This window comes from Lonchura striata, chromosome 6 (assembly GCF_046129695.1).
Source record: "Lonchura striata isolate bLonStr1 chromosome 6, bLonStr1.mat, whole genome shotgun sequence".
Taxonomy (NCBI): Eukaryota; Metazoa; Chordata; class Aves; order Passeriformes; family Estrildidae; genus Lonchura; species Lonchura striata.
In genome coordinates, this window is record NC_134608.1 from 46,310,948 (window position 1) to 46,329,924 (window position 18,977).

At 41.6% G+C, this 18,977-nt stretch overlaps 1 protein-coding gene across 3 annotated transcripts in view; it reads right to left on the reverse strand.

Moving 5' to 3' along the window:
- The window catches only part of MOB2 (MOB kinase activator 2), a 109,683-nt gene that overhangs the window by 20,651 nt on the left and 70,055 nt on the right, over positions 1–18,977 (reverse strand). Inside the window, exon 2 of one of the 3 annotated variants that reach the window (XM_077784251.1) lies at positions 2,984–3,090. The exons of 1 other annotated variant lie outside the window; for it this stretch is intronic. In XM_077784251.1, coding sequence (XP_077640377.1) covers positions 2,984–3,087 — 104 coding nt within the window. In that variant the 5' untranslated portion in view covers positions 3,088–3,090. Of the gene's footprint in view, positions 1–2,983; positions 3,091–8,897; positions 9,082–18,977 lie in introns of those variants that run through there. One more of the 3 variants, XM_021526717.2, reaches the window with a different exon arrangement.

The following is an 18,977-nucleotide window of genomic DNA, read 5'->3' on the forward strand; positions in this document are numbered from 1 at the left end:
CTTACCCATATACTGTGTTTTGGAAGATGGGTGCATATAGTGTCTCATGTACTTGCAATGTGAAATCACAACTATCTAGGCACAAAAGGTGTCTTGTATCAGAAGGCAAATTAGTTTTTTCTGTAGGGAAGAGATAAAAAATAAATTCAGCACCTGCCTTCCTGCTACAGTTCCACCTTGGAAAATGACACCTCTATCACACAGTAGGCAGGACTTAAAACAGCTGAAACCTTCACATAAACTTTGTCTGCTTTCCATCTAAAAAAATGTGGTTTAAAGAGACAGAAATCAGAAATGTGCTAGGGCACACCACAACTGAGAGTGCACGTGGAAACACAGGTATCAACACAGCTACTTCAAACAGCTTGCTTTGCAGGAGCTTCAGTATAAACTCAGATACACAGCATGAGGGAAAAAAAAAGCCTAACTTGTTTTCACTATTCATAAGCAATTTTGCATGCCTGCACCTGTCACCTCACTTTTAAAGCATGTGTACTAGCACACACATGTGCATCTTGCTGCACTGAGACACACAGCTGGGGGGAAAATTCAATCATCTACCAGTCATTACTTATTGAGCAGGTTGGGCAAAGAAATACCACTGTGCCCACCTAAAATTTTCATCCTCTGTACCAAGCTCCACAAACTCATCTCTTACACTTCTAGTTAACCACAGCATTTTAATTAGGAAGGATATTTATTCACCAGAAAATATTATGGGTCAAGGTCACTTCTCAATGGTAGAGATCAAAAACTTCCCCCCGCCCCCCCCCCCTTTTATGGGGGAAATATTTTGTCTTTAATTTAAACACAAGTCAGTTCAGGTAAGTCCCATCTCTCCTGGCATGCCTTAGACCAGATCCTGTGAGGAGAAGCAGATCCTTTCAGTTTTAGTGTGAACTATCTTGCTAAACTTAAAAATTGAAGTCCATAGAAGCCATAAATTGTGTCTCCTCACAGGGTCAGAAAGTCAGTGGGAAAAGGAATCAAAGCATTATCTTAACTAGGCAACTTTCATTAACAAATGATACATACAAACTTTCACTAGTGTAACCATTCAGTTAATTTTTAAAGATTTTTGACAGAATGATGCAATGCTCTCTTCAGTTTTGTCAACAATAGCACACAGCTGTTTCAGAATTTCTTAGAAAACATCACATTGAAGCTTTTCTGTACAACAGAGGAAGGAAAAAAATCTGTTTAGAATACAAACTATGGATTCATAGGCCAAAGTAAAGAACATTTGAATGACTAGTTGAAAAAAATAGTAGGGTGGGTAATAGTTTAATTACTTGTACAGTTAGATCACTGTTAATTAGCTAGTGGGATAGCAGTGATTCCTAACCTTAATTTATTACTTTTTCAAATACAGCACGGGAGACTGAAAAGCAAGTAGAAACACCTTTATCCACTATCAACCAGGAAAAAAAACATAGATATACCCAAACTTGCAGTGTTACCTCCAAGAGCCTGTTAAGATACAAATTCAGTGTTTTAATTAAATGCTGAAAGCACAACCAAGAAATTGGTTAAGGAAAACTAGTAATTTTCAAAAACAAATACTAAAATTAGATGCACAGCTCTGTATGGAGGTTGTTTCATTCCCTTGGCTGCACGAGCAAATGACAAAAAGGATCTTTAACTGTTCATGAGGGACTTGCAAATGATCAGGTCATAGAAGCTGAGACCAACACCTGAGACATTCCTCAAAACCCAATGTGAAGCCACACTTCTGCCCCAGCTTTTGCAAGAGTCACCCCTCAAAGCAAGGGATGGTTATGTGTGGATTTAAAAATATACTGATTTGAATGATATACCTAGACATGAAAAAACCTTTCTATGCTGCAAAGCAACAGAAAAATAACTATTTCAGTTGAGAAATAATACAGCTTCCCCTCCGTCCCACACAGAATGTGGTCTCAAGACCTCAGCTTTATCTTTTCCCTGCATAATTTAAAAAAAAATTATCAGTCACATCAAACCGGGGAATCTGTAAAAGAAGGAATCAGCAAAGCCTCTTTATCAGAATTTTCCTTTTCCCTGCTGGGAAAAGCATCCTGCTGACAGGCAGCACCCTCCCTGTAAGGCTTTGGTGTTCTGAGCCTGGGATGTGTGCACACATTGGACTGAAGAGCAGATCTGGCTGTCGGGGCTTGAGTGGAGCCAGCAAGGTGCACCTCATGTCATCCCTCCTCTGTGTGAAGTTACATAAACCAACAATGAAGAAACCCAAGCCTTCTTTCTTCAGCAATTCCATGTACTTTGGGTGGTGTTCCAGGACTACTTTTTCTAGATAGTAAACTAAGAATTTTAATATTGTGCCACTAGCTGCCTTTCTGAGGACAGCTGCACTCACTGCTGATTTTTCTTTTTTAAAAAATAAAAGGAATCACACAGACATCCTCAATGCTCCTTTCACCTGGGGAACATCTGCTACCACGCGTTCCTGCTGTCTGAACAAAAGCACTTCTAAACTTATTTCTGTAGCAGACAGGAAAGAACTTGAAAAATTAACAGACAGAATTTCTGACAAGCTCAAGCAGCCTGGCTTCAGTGCTAATGGGCTTCATTCACTCAAAGAAGCATATTTGGTCTTCAGAAAGCTGGAAGAAAGTGTTAAACCATACATCCAACCCCCTTTCAAGAGACTAGGTGCTGGCAGCTCTTAAAAGAAATGCAACATCTCTTCTCTGACAGTAATTTGCTGAAGTTTTAGTTAAGATTCTGTTGAAGCCCACAGCACCAGGGATTAAGAAAAGAATTTTAGAATTCCCCTCAACAAAATAACACACTAACAAACTCAATTTTGGTGTAATCACAGAGAGATGTACCATAGAGGAACAGATGGATTTTGCCTCAGCCATCCTAAAACACAGGACAACTTACAGGAGATCACATTCCTAACACCACACCTCTTAAAAAATCAACAAATGGGAACAGAAAAGCTCTTCTACAGAGAACTTTTTTTCTCCTAAAAACCTACCTGGTAAAGGTCTTGGAGTGCACAGATGTTTGATATCCCAGAGAAGACAGACAGAAATTGTGTGAAATAGGTAACTTTCCCATAAAGTGCAGCACGAGAAACATGGGCTATTGCAACACAGGAAAAAAAGAGACAAACCAGGAATTGTAGTCAACACCCAGAAGGATGAATGTTGCACACTCATACTTCACTCATATATAAATGGAATAATCTTCCAGACTGCAACAGGCAGCTAAAATCTGGAATAAATCTGGAATAAACAAAAAATGCATACCAAGAAAACAAGATAAAAGAAGGGTGAATAATTTCACAAGTCTGAGGATACAGTCAAATCTATTCTTTGTAAAGTGTCCAGGAGGCATCTTCAGTAAAAAAAGAAGCAAGCATACTTTTACCTCTAAACAAGAGGAAAATGCTATTAAACCTTGGCCAGGAGCCCTTTCTGTATGAGCTCTGGAGACACCTTAGAGGGTTGTTTCAACACAGAGAATTTTAGCAGTGCTCTCCCTCTGGCTATCACTTCACAGGATGTGGAACATCACCTAAATACATCTCAGTGCTGTAAATACCTCTGAATAAAGGCACCAAGTTCTTCATTAAGGTAATACACTGTACATGGTTCAGCAATGTTCACAAAGGATTCACAGAGGATTAACCCAAAGAAACAGAGGATTGCCTGGCATGCTGGACCCACCTGGGAGACACAGCACCTTTGCAGAGCACAGCTCCAAGTCCTGAGCTCCAGCAAGAGCCCCAGTCATGGCATGGCTTTGCCAGAGATATCTGACAGTCTCCTGGGGGACTGAACGTCAGGGAGAGCACTACAAGTTTTGTGTCTACAGCCAAAAGAGACTTTGCTACCTGTGTATGCTGGGAACACCCAGCACACACAGGGAGAGCCCCCTCTCCAGCAGGCACATTCCAGCCAGATGAGCCCACCAGGCTGGCAATGCCACCCAGGCCTGCCGTGAGGACAGGACACTTGTGTCCAAAAGCAATCTCCACAAGTACATCCATGCTCCCATCCGCACAGAAGAGCCACTGGAGTCCCTTCTGCCTGGTCACCCTTTGCCAAAGCACAAGATGTTACTGCCCCACAGTGTCACCAGTCCTTTCTAAGCAGCTGAGAGTCACAAAAGGCCATCATTGTATGAGGAATCAGCTCCTGTTACGGAAATATTCAGCAGGACACAGCATGACAACTAGTGATGTCAGCTGCCCTGAACCAAACATTTTGAACTATTTCGGTACAACGGAAAATTGTGGGAGGGAGAAAGAAAAAGAACAGGATAAAAATAGCCAACATGGCTCTGGAGAGCATTTTGCCTATAAGCCCCTTTCCCTCCATACTGTCCTCCCTCCCTTCTCTTCTGTCTGTCCCAGGCTTTTGCATTAATCAGATCAGCTAGTGCTAAACAAGGCTCTTCTAATTACTTTCTAATACTATGAACTGGACTAAATTATTGAAAAATGTTTCTGCCTAAATTAGAATAAAACAGGATTGATTGTTTAAGTATTTGCTTTAGTCCTGCTGATACACACAAGTGTCACAGAGAACAGCTGTCTTCAGCCATGGGAGTCCAGGCAGCAGAGAAGCTTCTATGCTCCTACCCATCTATGTCCTGGTTCGTGAACACAAGACAATCTTGCATGATCACCTAAAAGCCAAAACACAATGTCAAAATCAAATTGGTTTCTTCCTCATCTTGCTATGAATTGAGAAAGAGAGAAGGAACTTAATTTTGCAAAACCTTTTGAGTGCTGGCTATAAAAATACATAGCAGCATCCAGATACCAACTCAAACTTGCTAATTTATCCGAATGAAACAATCATTATCACCCTATCACTGAAGACAAGTAACTACACTCTTGAAAAGCACTTAGCCAAAAAAGAGTGGGGCTGGTTGTTTTATTTTTAGTTGGTCTCCAAATCAATGCCTGTGTAGCACTGTAAAAAGGGAGGCTCTTTTGAGAAAAGGGAGGTTTAATGTATCTATTTCCACTCATCCAGGATGATGTGTAGATATAAACCATACTGTAATTTATCCAATGATGTTACACAGTGCCATCACAACTCTGTAGCCTGCATCATTCCTCTTTCCTACTACTGTATCCCTGATTAATAGCCAACTATCCCAGAGGGACTCAGTTCCACTGGAGACTTAAAGGAAAACACAAAGACTAGGAAGCTGCATGGGGAATAGCCTCTGAAAATTGCCAGCACAGGACCCAAAGTGTCACAGCACTGCAAACACACTTGAGCATCTGCATCAGGACTCAGGCACTGGCGGAGACAGTGAACATTTTGTCCTCAACTCAGCAGCTTGTGGCCCTGAAAAATGCTTATGGCTGCCTCTTTACCCGCTGTGACCAAAGAAGGGAGAGATCCCAGGAACCCGAGTCTTCCTTCCACTTGTTCTGCTTGAGGCCAGTAAAATGCAGACTTCTGCAAGGAAACTGGCAGGAATCCATAGTGTCACAAGAAACTTGGACAATTAATGAAATAATGCTAAAAATTAGAATAATATTCCAAGTTTTGACATTATACTCTTTGCTCTTTCCCCTTCCGCATCTCTCAAGGACCACCAACTCACGGAAATCAAAATAACAAAATCCAGACATACTGCATCCATTTTAGGTTTTTCTTCCTCTCTAATTATGGGCTAAATAATAGCACAATTCATTACAGAAAAGGGGAAAAAATGACATTCATGTATTTCAAAAACATATGAAGTGAAATGAAATTAAACAGCCCTAATTAAACACCATGTTAAAGGACTTCTCAGCTATGCTGTGACTAATTTAAAGGGGAGATGACACTCTCCTACTGTGTCTCAATTTTTTTTTAATCATTACAAGTGCGCAACCTTGGTCCCATCCCTGAAGTGTTAAACACAGTTTACTAACCAATATGATGAAAGATACAAGCATCTCCAGAGTTCTTCATAGCTGAATCACTAATAATTTAAAAGAGCAATAAACCTAACTGTGGCTTTCATAAAACATTAATTAGAAAGACTGAGAACACATCTGTTGCTTTTGTTACATTTTTCCCCCCTTTCTGGTTCAGCTGTCTTTCCCCCACGCTCTTTTAAACTCTTCTCAGGTTCTCAGGACTGCTCTTCTCATGAAGCCTTTCTGCTTCCTCACACCTCCCTCCTCCTTTCCTCGGTATCGATTCCTCCTCTGGCAGCTGTTACTGCTAACGTGTGGCACACAGAGTACTCAGCAGGCAGGAGGAGCTGGACCTGCTAATGAGAACAACTTGCGAGTTAAAAGATCCAAGTGCGTTAGTTGGAACTACTCAAACTGGACGTAAATAACACAACAAATCTGCTATGTAGGAAATCAAACTGATTAACTATTGCACAAGAACACCTGAGCTTTATAATTCACAAGCAGGACAGAGATGGGAGTGGAAGCAGTTTAGAGTGAACAAAGGTATTCTATTCCTTGTCCATTGTGAATTTCTGCAATTCCTTGGCAGGAAACTGTGACCATGACAGCTCCCAGTTAGGCCTGAGAAAAGAGCTTAAAATGCAGCAGGGGCTGCTCATAACACCGGGCTGTGCACAAGCAAGATACCCTTCAATCTCATCACCAAGCCACTGGTGATGGCCTGACCAACACGAGAAAAATTACTCCATACAGAGCTCAGCATTGTATAGACTGCAGAAAACTCCATCAGTAGTTCCAGGTGGCCAAGCTTAGAAGTGGTATTTGATACGTTTCCTCTGAAAGAGATAGCAAGATATTACAGTAATTTGGGATACATCTCCTTTAACTTCTTATGACTACAACTTAAGTATTACCACATGAGGTGGTCACTCTGTCATTGCAGGCATTGCACCTCTGCATTCAGACACAAAGCATTTAAGGTACCCGTTCTTTTCTACCACCAATAAGGTGGACAAAGCTCAGCTGTGGGTGCCTCTGTTCAGAGAAATCTCATCCCAGCTGTCACTAACAAGCCACCATTTTTGGCCTAAATGAGGTCCCATGTGGTTCCTTCTTCCACCATCACTGACTGGGCTCACACTTTCTGAAGCACGAATATCCCATTCTGCAATAAGGAAACTTTGATTGGATGTAGTATTTACCTGGCTCCTCACCAGCGCCTCTGCTTTCACACTGCCTGAGCTCTTTACAGAACAGGATGAGTTTCTATTTTACAGAACAAAGCAAGATAGTAAGACAGGTAAGGTCAGATAAGGCATCTGAAGCAGATTTAAGGGGAGAAATACAAGAACCAGTATGGCATCTAAAGAAAGTTTTTTGTGATTTCACATTTCTCTCTCACTACGAGCCAAAGGAGATAACCCAGACCAAAAAGACACATTAAAAGAACATTTAACTACAAAACAGTAATCACTCCCATCTAGTAACAGCTCATCAAAATATTAATTCATGAGTCCAAAAAATTTCATGTGTGACAATATTTTCCTGCTTTCACAATAGTTTTACAATACACGTCAAAAATAAATCTCAGAAGAAAAGCAAAATTATGCACAATTTCTGCGTGTACTCCAGTAGGAGGAGAAAGACTGAGGTTAATGTTCCATCTTTTAAAAAGCGTGCACTGAACAAATTAAAAATATATGTTTCACTTCTAAGTCATAGGAACTTACCTATAGTATAAAATAAACAGCCATAGATACTTAACAAAAGGTTTGGCAATTCTTTCCTACAGAGGCACCCATCTATTTACATCTGGGAGTACTGCCAATAGAACAGCTACCAAAAACTTCAAAAGGTTCACATCATGAATAGCAAGTCGCTGGCCAAAGGATTTTATGATATGACCAGCTGTGTAACACCGTATAGAATTATAGACGTGCTGCCCCCAAAAATGCAAAGAAGGGACGTTAAACTTGTTTAAAAGCTAAAAGAGAAAATTCAATTCATTAAATTAATGCTTGTTACGGGAAAATATTTTTAACAGGGGAAAAAAAAAAACCAAACAACTGCACTACGGAACTTTTGAAAGAGCAAATCTAAGCAGCTGTTCCCACCAACGCTGCTCCGAGCCCAGCGAACTCCTCTAGCTGAAGTCCCAGCTAGAGCTCAGCCGCTTTGTGATCAGAACATTCTGCTTTAATAAATGGCTCCCTTAAACTCGCTTGGGGAGAGACATGAGTCAACAGAGGAAGAGAGGGATAATGTTTCTGTTGACAAACATTTAACAATTGGCAACAGACAGTAGGAAACGGGGACGAACGAAAAGCTTGCCAAATAAAGTTATGCTGAAGGAACAAGGCTCCTTTTTGGAGCAGCACTTCAACTCTCCAGATTCCAGAAAAATATCTGAATACAACCAAAATAAAAAAGCTACAGTTGTTGAAGAAAGAGGCTTCTAATCCTAATATTTGTGGTGACGTTTTTCCCTACCAACCAGAACGGGTCAGAACTCCTCCGAATCAAATTACTGCATATCCTTTGCCAAAGAGTCTGGTTTTGGTCTCAGTAGTCATCCACGATTCAGTGTTCACACAAGCCCTTCTCTGAGCTGCATGAGCAATTTTCCCCCCTCATCTTACAACATTTCTGTAGAAAACGTGCCAAAGCATATGTAGCATCTTGGTCAGACTCCTTATTCAGGCAAGCCAGGACCTTCACTGTCTGATTACGTCCTGGAAACTCAGTTCTCATGAAAGCGCAAACAAACCCCGACTGCCGTATTAAGGGGGAACAAATGTTCCTCTCCAAGCGCTTGTTGCTGCTCCAACTTCCAGCCGCCCGATCGCTACACAGGACCCAGAGGGAGCCAAAAGCAGCCTCCCTCCTTCCTCCAGCGAGGAGCGGGGCTCAGAGCTGGAGCTTTCGCTCCAGCCCCAGCTCCGTCCTGTGCCGGGATGCCCCGTGGGCAGCCGCCCTGCCCGCCCGGCGCCACGGCCCCCGCCGCACCCGCCCTTACCGCAGCACTTTGCCCACCGCCTGCAGGACCATCTTGCAGCTTAATCCAGCCTTGGGGCTCTGGGCGAGCACGGGCCGTTCACCGGGCAGGCTGCAGTGATCCCCCACCATGGTACGGCGGTGCGGAGCGGCGACCGCAGCCCGCTCGGCCCCGGCTCGCCGCCGCTGTCCCGGCCGCCCGCCCCCGGCGGCCCCGCCAATGGCGCTGGGGGCGGGCGGTGCGCGGCTCCTCCGCCCGCCCCGCCCGCCCGCCCGAGCAGGGCCCCGCGCCGCCCCCGCGCCCTCGGCGCTGCGGCCGCTCGGGCGGCGCGGCCCGGCCGCGTTACACAACGCGGGCAGTGCCGGCACGGGAGAGCGCGGCTGGCCGGCACCAGCACCCACAGAACAATCCTCCACCCCTTTCTTTGGCAGCCGCAGAACAAGCAAGGCGAACGAGGACGGTGCCTGACGGACCGGACACGGGGCAAACGTTCTGCTTTGCTGCCTGCACTAGCCAGGTTGGACTCCCGGTGAGAAACGGGAATAACGATGTCTTTTGCCAGCAAGACTTTGCACTGCTCTCAGTGCTCTGTGTCACATGCAAGGACACGGGCTACCAGAGCTACAGTCTTACCAAGCGCATGGCAGCCCAGCAATGACACCGAGACCTTTATTAGAGACACTTAAACAGAGGAAGGGTGCAGAAGAAGGCTATAAACAGCAAGAGATGACTTGCCATTGTGACCAGAGTTAAGAGCTAAGCACTGGGTAATGGTTCTCGGAGGATGAGTGATTAAGCAGTGTCCCCAAACACAAGATCCATTGTGACCCACGTTCACTTGTGCCTGGATAAACCACATGGCCATGCTTTTTCCTAACAGACCTTAGAAAGGCACTGTCCAACTCCTTCACCGTGCCTTGTAAACACCAGCCCACATCCCTTTTGGACAGGCAGCTGTGCCCACAGGTTGCAGATGTAGCATTTAGAGCCAGATCACAACAAAAAATGTGACAGGTGTGGCATAATGGGACCTATAACAGAAAGTCTTGAGGACATTACTTATTCTGACACGCTGAAGCCTGGCCCGTGACATCTCAGAGGAGACAGTAGGTTTGCCATTTTAAGTACACCTGCAAGACTAGCTGCAATCGGAAGGGGCAATTCCCCGTTCAGAATATAGCCAAGTGTTCCAGTCTGCCTACTGAATAGGCATCTTCCCCTGTAAACAGAAGGCAAACAGGCTTGTTGAATTCAGTTTAGCACAAACAGTGACTTTGCTGCTGCCACCAACCTGGCATCACCCGGTCAAAGCAGGCTGGAATGTGGCTGCTGTTTGCACAAACCCCAGAAACCGCAGCCCCGTGATGCAACCTGAAGGAAAAATGTGCTGCTGCTCAGTCCCGAAGCATCTACCCAGGCAGGGGTGTTTGTCAGCTATGCACTTTGAGTTCCATGTCCAAGTTAGGCCTCCTCACCCTTGTGAGGCAGAAGATACTTTGATTCCCACTGTACAAGCAATCCACTTAAGATGGAGTTTTAATGACTTCACTGATAGCACACAGGAAGCCTGCAGCTGAACACAGGTTGGTTTTCCCCACTGAATCCTGGCATTTCATTCAGTAGATAATCCAACCTGTGAAAAATCTGATGCTCTGTCAACCTTGTCCCCAAGTAAGAGCAACTTGTGACAGTAACATTACAAAGCAAGAGTCCTGGAAAATGGAGGAAGGGCACCTGCCAAAAGGGCAGCTGCCCTTGCTTTGTCGAATAGTGAAATCTGCACAGAAAGAGTTTAGTTTTTTAAAGAACCACCTTAAAAACAACAAGGCTGTGATATAAAGGAGCTTAAGTTTTAATAAAAGTCTGTCTATCCAAAGTAAATTAAAGAAAAAATCCAGGGGTAAAACCAAAATAAATACAGCTCTGTGGTATTAGAGTTGTATTAGGAAAGTTAGCCTCTCCATGACTCCAAGAGCAAAACAGTCGCTCTTCAGAGATGGAGGTTCAGTGATCTCATGCAGGTTAGGAACTGATCCTCTTCTGGTAAAACGAAAATATTGACTGAAAACAACTTTCAAACCTGATCACTTTTGACTTTGGTGCAAATAAATGGCTTATTTCTCTCTTCTGCTAGCTTCCACCTCAACCCAGCACTTTTTCTTTCCCTTTTTTCAACCACATGTCTCTGTGGCACCTATCATTTTCCTCTATTCAAGCAGAATCCTCTGATTTGATCAACTAAATGCTACAGATTACCTGTAATATAGATTTTATGCAAGTTGTGGGAAAATCCAGCACCTCTAAGTCAATTTTAAATGCTTCAAAATAAATAAAAAAAAAGCACATTATTATAGGAAACACAACTTAGGCAAGCACACTTTATTTATATGGCATCAACACAAATAATTTAAACTGCATGTGCAGTACAGATTCTTAAAACTTTGACAAGATGTAGAACACACGTGCTGACACAAATGGGTTTATTTGAGAGCTGCTTCATCCAGAAAGAAGTACTCTTCTCCATCTACAATGAGTGTTTATTTGAACACAGCTGCTGGTCTGATCTCCACCTGTGCATATTCAAGAATGCATATCTACACTTCCTTAAGGGTGTGTCTACAGCCATCTGAATTCCTGCCTATTTACATTCATCAGAAGCCTCTTTTTCACTTGTTTCCTCAACATCCTCTGCAAGTAACAACTGTTGCACCTTAGCCCAAGTGTGCTTCAGCATCAGTGAACTGCTTCTAGCAAGTGCCTTACCCACCAGACAGGCAGCATTGTGTATTGAAATCATCACTAGACCTTAGGAGGAATACCTGTGAATGGACCTACAAACAGCTTCACCACTTGTGTTGGATCTACAGACCCATCAGCAAAACAGTGACATCAATGGAGGCGCAGAGGAAGAGCACTGCAGGCCACTGGGAAGAGGGGAGCCCCATTTCTCCTCACTCACACATGACTACATGTGCTAGCAGCACACTGATGGAAAGCTTTCTACACTGATCCCAACTACCAAGCCAAGGAATAATATTTATAAATTTTATGAATAATGTTTTGTATTTATAATGTTGCTATAAGCAGCAGTTAACCATTACATACTTATTTGCCCCCTTTACCATTCCATAAAAAGTACATGTAAAGCAGCCACCACAGGGATGTATTCTGGTACTTGGAGGTTGGCAAAGAAAGAGAGTTGTATTCAACCAGACAAACAAACAACGTCATGGGTGGCGGGAGAAGGTACAATTCAGCATTTATATGCATAGAAATGAAGCCTTGTAACATCAGACTGCAAAGTCCTGTTTTAAATTAAGCTTAAGTTTATTGTGTGTCCCTGCCTGATATATAACATTTCAATTTTGCAAGCTCATTAGCCCTTTTGTTTGACTTTAGTGTGCCCTGATACCACCCAGCCAGGTACCCTTTCCAGTTACCTCCAGGGTACTCCCAGGTGTCTGGAACCACTGAAAATCAGCAATGAGAACATTTTATCCTTCAACTTGCCTCTAAGCTGTACTTATACGAGATTACATTTGCTCTCCATTTTGTCATCTTCACACAGCAGCAGATGGCACAAGCAGCTCTGCTCAGTATCAGCACTACAGGCATGGATTTGGGACAGAAGACAAGTTGTCTCAGTCTCAGAAAGCAGTTTGGAGTGGTCAAAGTGAAGGGGGAAACAGATTTTAAAAGTACGTGTTCAACTCCACTCTTGAGATAATAGCAGGAGCAATAGGTCTTCATGGCCACACACAGTGCAGAAAGTTTGTGCATAAAAGACTGAGCTTAAATGCAGCATATTTCTAAGTGACAAGGTGCCTGCATTTGCTGCTTTATTGAAAACTCTGAAAATAATGACAAGTCAGTGTCTATCCTGCAACCATCTTTGCTTCATCAATACTATGGGATGTTTTTTTCTACAGCAGGCAAAGAGGAAAAAAAAAAGGTACACAGCATTCTCACCTCATCCATAACAAGAGAAACAAACAATCGTTTTTAGCCAGAAAAGCAAATCAGCTCAAAATATCAGTAAAAGCTCCACTGGGAGTGGAAAAACAAAAACAAAAACAAAAACACAAACTAACTAAGGCTTTTTGGAAGGGATGCACAAAACGAGAAGAACCAAGTGTTCATCAAATACCACTTTACTTAGTTAAAAAAAAAAAGGGGGGGCAAAGGAAAAGGAATGAGTGCTGCTGTATGTACTGAACAGAGAAATCGTGATCTCAAAGGTATTATATTTCTGACAAGTGTGTAGGTGCATCAGTCGTTCTAAAATCCCAGATGTCAAGTTAAGCCAAGTTCAGCAAGTGCGTATGGATGAGAGATGAAGAACATGAATGTGTTGAAGGAAGCAGCAGTAAAAGCAGCTCAAGAGATACTCAACTCCACCAGTACTGAACTAATACCTGAACACTACAAATAAAGGATGAGATGATCACACTCAGACTCTACATGAAGAAGTAATCTGAAATAGAGCAGAGTTCATTTTCATCACCTGCATTTCAGCCAGTCCTCCTGAGTCAGCCACCTAAAATGAGAGAAGCCCTCTGAAAACACACACTGAAAGGACACTTGTTTCCTGTGCAGCTGTTCAGGCAAGTTTGTGGCAAGTAGATTCTGAGTCAAAGAATTGCCATGGAATTGGAGCAAAACATCAGATTCAGACACTAGTTTGTAGAAACCCTGAAAACATACCACTCATATACAAATAATTTCTCTTATTAGAAGTTATTCTGAATCTTAGGCAAGTTCTAATGTTACTTCATTCTGCTTAAACCTTGCCCTGCTTTCAACTGTAAAGGTTCTTTGCTTTATGTACTAAGTTGTTGTACACCATCCTATAGCACCCTGTTTCAGCAAGGATGAAGCAGCCCCCAAAAAGTTCCTTTCCTACAGAACTCATTCCAGTGGAGTAAAAATCAACCACAGCACAGCCTCAGGAGGGAGAGGGTTTCCCTCATCCTAATTTGCAAAACAATATACTTGGCACTGCTATATACAGGAACAATAAACTGGAAAATATTTGCAAATAAAGAGCTCAAATCCATCATCCTCATAAACTGTCTTCCACAGAGACAAAGTGTGCTTAGCAAAAGCCTAGTAATAGCTCCAGGTGACACTGAGGCTGGAATGACACAAAAACTGTGTCAGCAAGGGTGAAATGCCTTTTCTTTTGTGGGGAAAAGGGTGAGAAGAAATCACAAGTGATTGAAGGTGTGACAGTGAATGTCTTTCAACACACCAAGCATCTCACCAAGAATGTCAAAGGAAGAAACCTTATTAAGCAGAGTACCTGCTGATGGGCTGCATGGGTGCCCACAGCACACTGTAAGGATTGAGATGTTGAATTTCTACCACTGTGGCTGCTGTTAGTTCCTTCCCAGAGATAATACAAGTGACAATTTCATCTCATATTTTACCATTCCCTATTTTTTTTTTCTTGGTCCTAATTTTAAAGTTTAGCTAGGCTGCACTCCAGGGAAGCGTTTATGCAATATGCATTTGATACAGAAAAGCTAAAATGAAAGACTCCTTTTCTTCCCCCAAATACACTGGACCTCAAGCTTCATATAAAGAGGTAAAACTTCTAAAACTTGGCTAAGAAGTTCTCCCCAGAGATTGTTTAACATATTCAGAACTACTTGCTACATATATACAGAACTCTCCCTGTAAGTTTTACAACACAACTACTGTTTCTACAGACTTGGGTAAATATGGCATGGAAAATTAAATCCTAATTGCAAATTGGCACAAAACTCTGGGCTAAGGAGTTAAAGGTAATCAGCACAGGAAAGGAGGGTATCTGTGGCAGCAGTGTTATTGGTCAGAACTCTATCTATGCTTGGGTGGGAAAGGCACAGAAGGCAAAAGGGGAGATGCTGGGAGTGAACTTGCAGAGTTTTCCCAGACAGATGGAGAGACACAAAGGAAGTAAAAGTTTCCCTCCTTTTTGGTGCTAAGAATGGCTTCATTTCAGTACAGTAAATGATTTTATCTGCTAATGCCACATTTAGATGACAGCACAAGGGAAAAAACAATTCATGAAATAAGCATGAAATTTATTCTATGAGATTTTTCCCCAGGCATGCATTACAAAATATAACACACAGAGCTTACATTATGTAATGAGAAACTATTTGTTGTAATTCCTGGCATTTACAGAATAGCTCCTTAGCTACTACTTCTGAAGAGTAGGACCACAAAATCCAGACGTCACAAAATTAACTTGCTTCACGCCCAGACCGGTGCAAATTTGCATTCCACACTCAACACAGAGATGCTTCATCCAAGCTAATTTAATTTCTTAATACTGTTCAGGCCCAGCACAGATTTAACCATATAAACAATGTCACAAAGTTCCTAACCTACAAACTGAAATAGTTCCAATTTACTATCCTGGTGAAGAAGTTTCCAGCTGGTGCTCAGCAAAGGCATGAGTACAAGCAGTGTTTGCGCTGGGGCAGCTCAGCCCGGAGGAGGGGCCACTTCCCAGTAAAACCAGTTTGGTCAGCGTGTGCTGGACATGGACACCTGCATCACTGGGATCCACAGACAAGCACCAAGGCTTTGGCACAGCTCAAGTCACACTGCTGCTGTTTCAAAACAGTTGTGGAAGTAAAAGCGTGAAGATCTTGCCTCTGAGGAATCCTCAGACCTCACATACTGCTAAGTATTTCAAGCCACTTGAAAACATTAACAATTCTTATTCAGCATGTTAAATGAGAGATGTGCAAATTTACTGGGGAAAAAAAACCTCTGAAGTTTTATAGGACAATTCCTCACACTCGGCTTTAGTAAAAATCTTGTACACAAGAACCCATAACACCCTCACAGCAGAGTCTTGGCTTGCCTGCAATAGAGCTCTGCTGCATGTGGGACATTATACTTATATAGCTATGGCCACACAAAACTGCATAGCATGTGTTTTCCTAAAACCTCTTGCACAAATACAGCTTGTTTTCATGCTCTGATTTTCTGAAGAAGAAAATGGCTTCAGGGCTATTCACTTACCCATTAATACTTTGATAGTATAGAACTTCCAGTGTTTTACAAAATACAGCATGATCATATATGGTCTTGAGACTAGCCCTCTCCTACAAATTCTGGACAGATTTGGACAGAGTGGCAGAATAATACAATATAAGGTTAAGGCTACCATACATATTTTTTCAGGCTCTGCTCTAATATATTCTGGAAGTGCAGTGGCCTAGTTTAATGAGGAGCTGGTAGAATAAAAAAAGCTTGGGTACACACGATTGTTGGGTTGCATCATGTTCTTTGTTTCTAACTAACATTTCTTCAAAAGCAAGCTAAGCCACTGAGGGAAATCATGGCAGTAGTGAAAAAACAAAAAAACAAACCAATCCCTCTCAAAAGGGGAAACTTTATGGAAAACATCACTTCTTTATATAATGTAATACAAAACAGAAGTACTTGAATTATCTCAAACCATCACAAGATTCCATTTTAGGCTCAGAAAATTTGAGAGCTCTTAAAAAAACCCAAAAAAACTCCTGGAAGCCTACAGAGGTCATGAAAGGGTCTACTTATAAAAGAATTGCCTTCCAAACTTCAGCTAGATTATCATTCTATATGACACGAGTACTCTCATTACTGTGACAGGCTTGCACTGCTGAAACACTATAAAGTAAAGGAAATTAACCCAACTCTCATCTGATCAAGGAAGAAGTTAGAATATACAGTGGAATAGCCCTGAGTTTAAGCCAGTCATGGAGAGACGTGGGTTTAAATTAACACCATTAAACACAAGTCTGTCATTGAGCAACACTGCTGTATAGGAGCCTTTTCTGATACTGTCCTGCTTTAAATTTCCATTTTGACTAGAATTTGTTCTATGGCTACATTTACACCTTTTCCCCTTAGTCCATTACAACACTTGAATGGATGTTTATTTACTAGGAAACAAAAGCATTGGCTAACAGAAAAGCTTTGCTGTTCTGGTTATACAAGATTGCCATTTGTCATGTTTAAGTAATGTAGTAAGAAAATTAGCCTTGCCTGCTCTCAGACAAAAGAAAAGCCACACTTAAGGTACCGGACAGAAACTGAAGAAAGGATACTACTATTCTACCACTACTATTCTATATGAACTTTGCCAAATAAGTCTCTTCCCCACTTCCATAGCCAAAACCAAAGAAATTACTATAATCTACATTTTGCATTTCTTGCTTTGCATACTTTTCTGAAACTACTTGCTTTCAGGACTTTGTCAATATCAACATGTACTGGGTAATTATGTCAAACTACTCTAATTCCTGCTTATCTACTGAGAAATTCCATTACTGTGAACATAGCAAAGACATCTTTTGCAAATGCTTGATGAAAATTGCTTCATGACTGAGAAGAGGCACGGAAGCTGCAGTGTTACTGCAAGGATGTACAGGCAGGTAAGGGATATATATGTGTGTGTGTGTATATCTATATAAATTATACCTAAATTCAGTGATAACACTACTTAAAGTATTTTCACATTTTTCTAGGCTTCTCACTGGGGAGGGGAAAGTGAACACTAGGAGATGTACTAGGAGAGGTATTCACTCTGCACCTTGAGGTACTTCTACACTTTGAAGGAACATTATGTGCATCAAGGAAATGTGCTCTAACACACAGTAAGTGAACCTTTCCCTTTCAACGTTCTGCTCTAAAAATTGTTTGAAACTGGGGAAAATACACACTGTTCTACTATGCAAATAGCAACTTCCCTGTATAATTATAGTGAATTTTGCTGAGAATTGCATCATGACTAGAATACTACGAAGAGGGCAAACATGTAACCACTATTCTTAGTTTGTTAGAAAATTTTTCCCATATTACATAAACACATACACACCCGGACTTGGGCAGCACCATCAATCTTTTTATTGTCATTACTTTAGTAAAGGAACAGCTATTTTTCATTACAGTAGCTTTATTTTTATTAATGTTATGAAACAGGTATTAAATTTTCTCCTTCAGCTTTCTTCATTGTTATTCTTCCCTTGTCTTTACCACAGTTGCCTAAGCTTTCTGTACTGGTATGCTGATTAAAAAAAAAATTCTTAAAACTTCAGTAAAAGAATTAACTTCTAGATGTGTATTGAACAGGAGAAGAGTGTCAAGGATTCTCCTGATGTTTTTTGAAAATGAATGTGTGCACAGCTGACAAAAGCATAAATAGGATGTATTAACAGGATTGCACACACTAACCAGAAGCAGCAAAACTAAAACATAGCAGATTATTGAAAATATCATCAAAATTTCACAAGCTCTTCCAATGTTGACCAGCGTATAAACCATGCAAAATTCCTCTGAATAGATGCAGCCTTATATAATTTTAATTCTAAACATATTGCTGACAAAGAGTCAGCCAGTTAAGGGTAACCACACCTGAGCAAGTCACATTAAAAGAAGAGATACCACAACTAAGAATTAAGCAGCTCAAAAGCGAACATTGGTGTACTGAGTCCATATTCAAGCATCTGATTGATTATATGTCAGAATTCAGTTTTTCATTTCTTGGTCTGAAGGGTGCTAAAATACAGAATATATTCTGCTCCCAAATGTTCCCCTACAGGCTTAGTGTTAAAACAAAAAGGGCATGGTATTCTAACTAACTCTAGAAGGTAAAATAAATTCCTTATTTTCTTCCCAATATATGTTCCATTTTTATACAAAGAATGAATGGTCAATGAAATGAAAATTTTGAAAATAACTTCTTTATCATAACACAATATACTTATTTTTAATGATACAACATTCAAAACGTTGCTACTGCTGTTTCTGAATGTAGTAAAATATTTTATTCCACAAATTAGGCTTTGCTTTGTTTGCATATGCATATTTGGAACCTAACCAGAGCTATAGTGCTTGTATGGTGATTCTTGTGTGAGGGATCTTGTTTCTTGTCTTTTCCTACGAACAAATTCATAATGAAAATGATAAAAACCCACCTAGCTGAAGTCAGTATTCATACCCATCACAATGCAGGTGGCATATCAAAACACAGAACAGACAGAAGTCATACCTCTGAGAAGTCACATCCTGCTGCCAAGCCAGGCAGGGACAGACACCCACTGCCCTGTAATCCCAGGC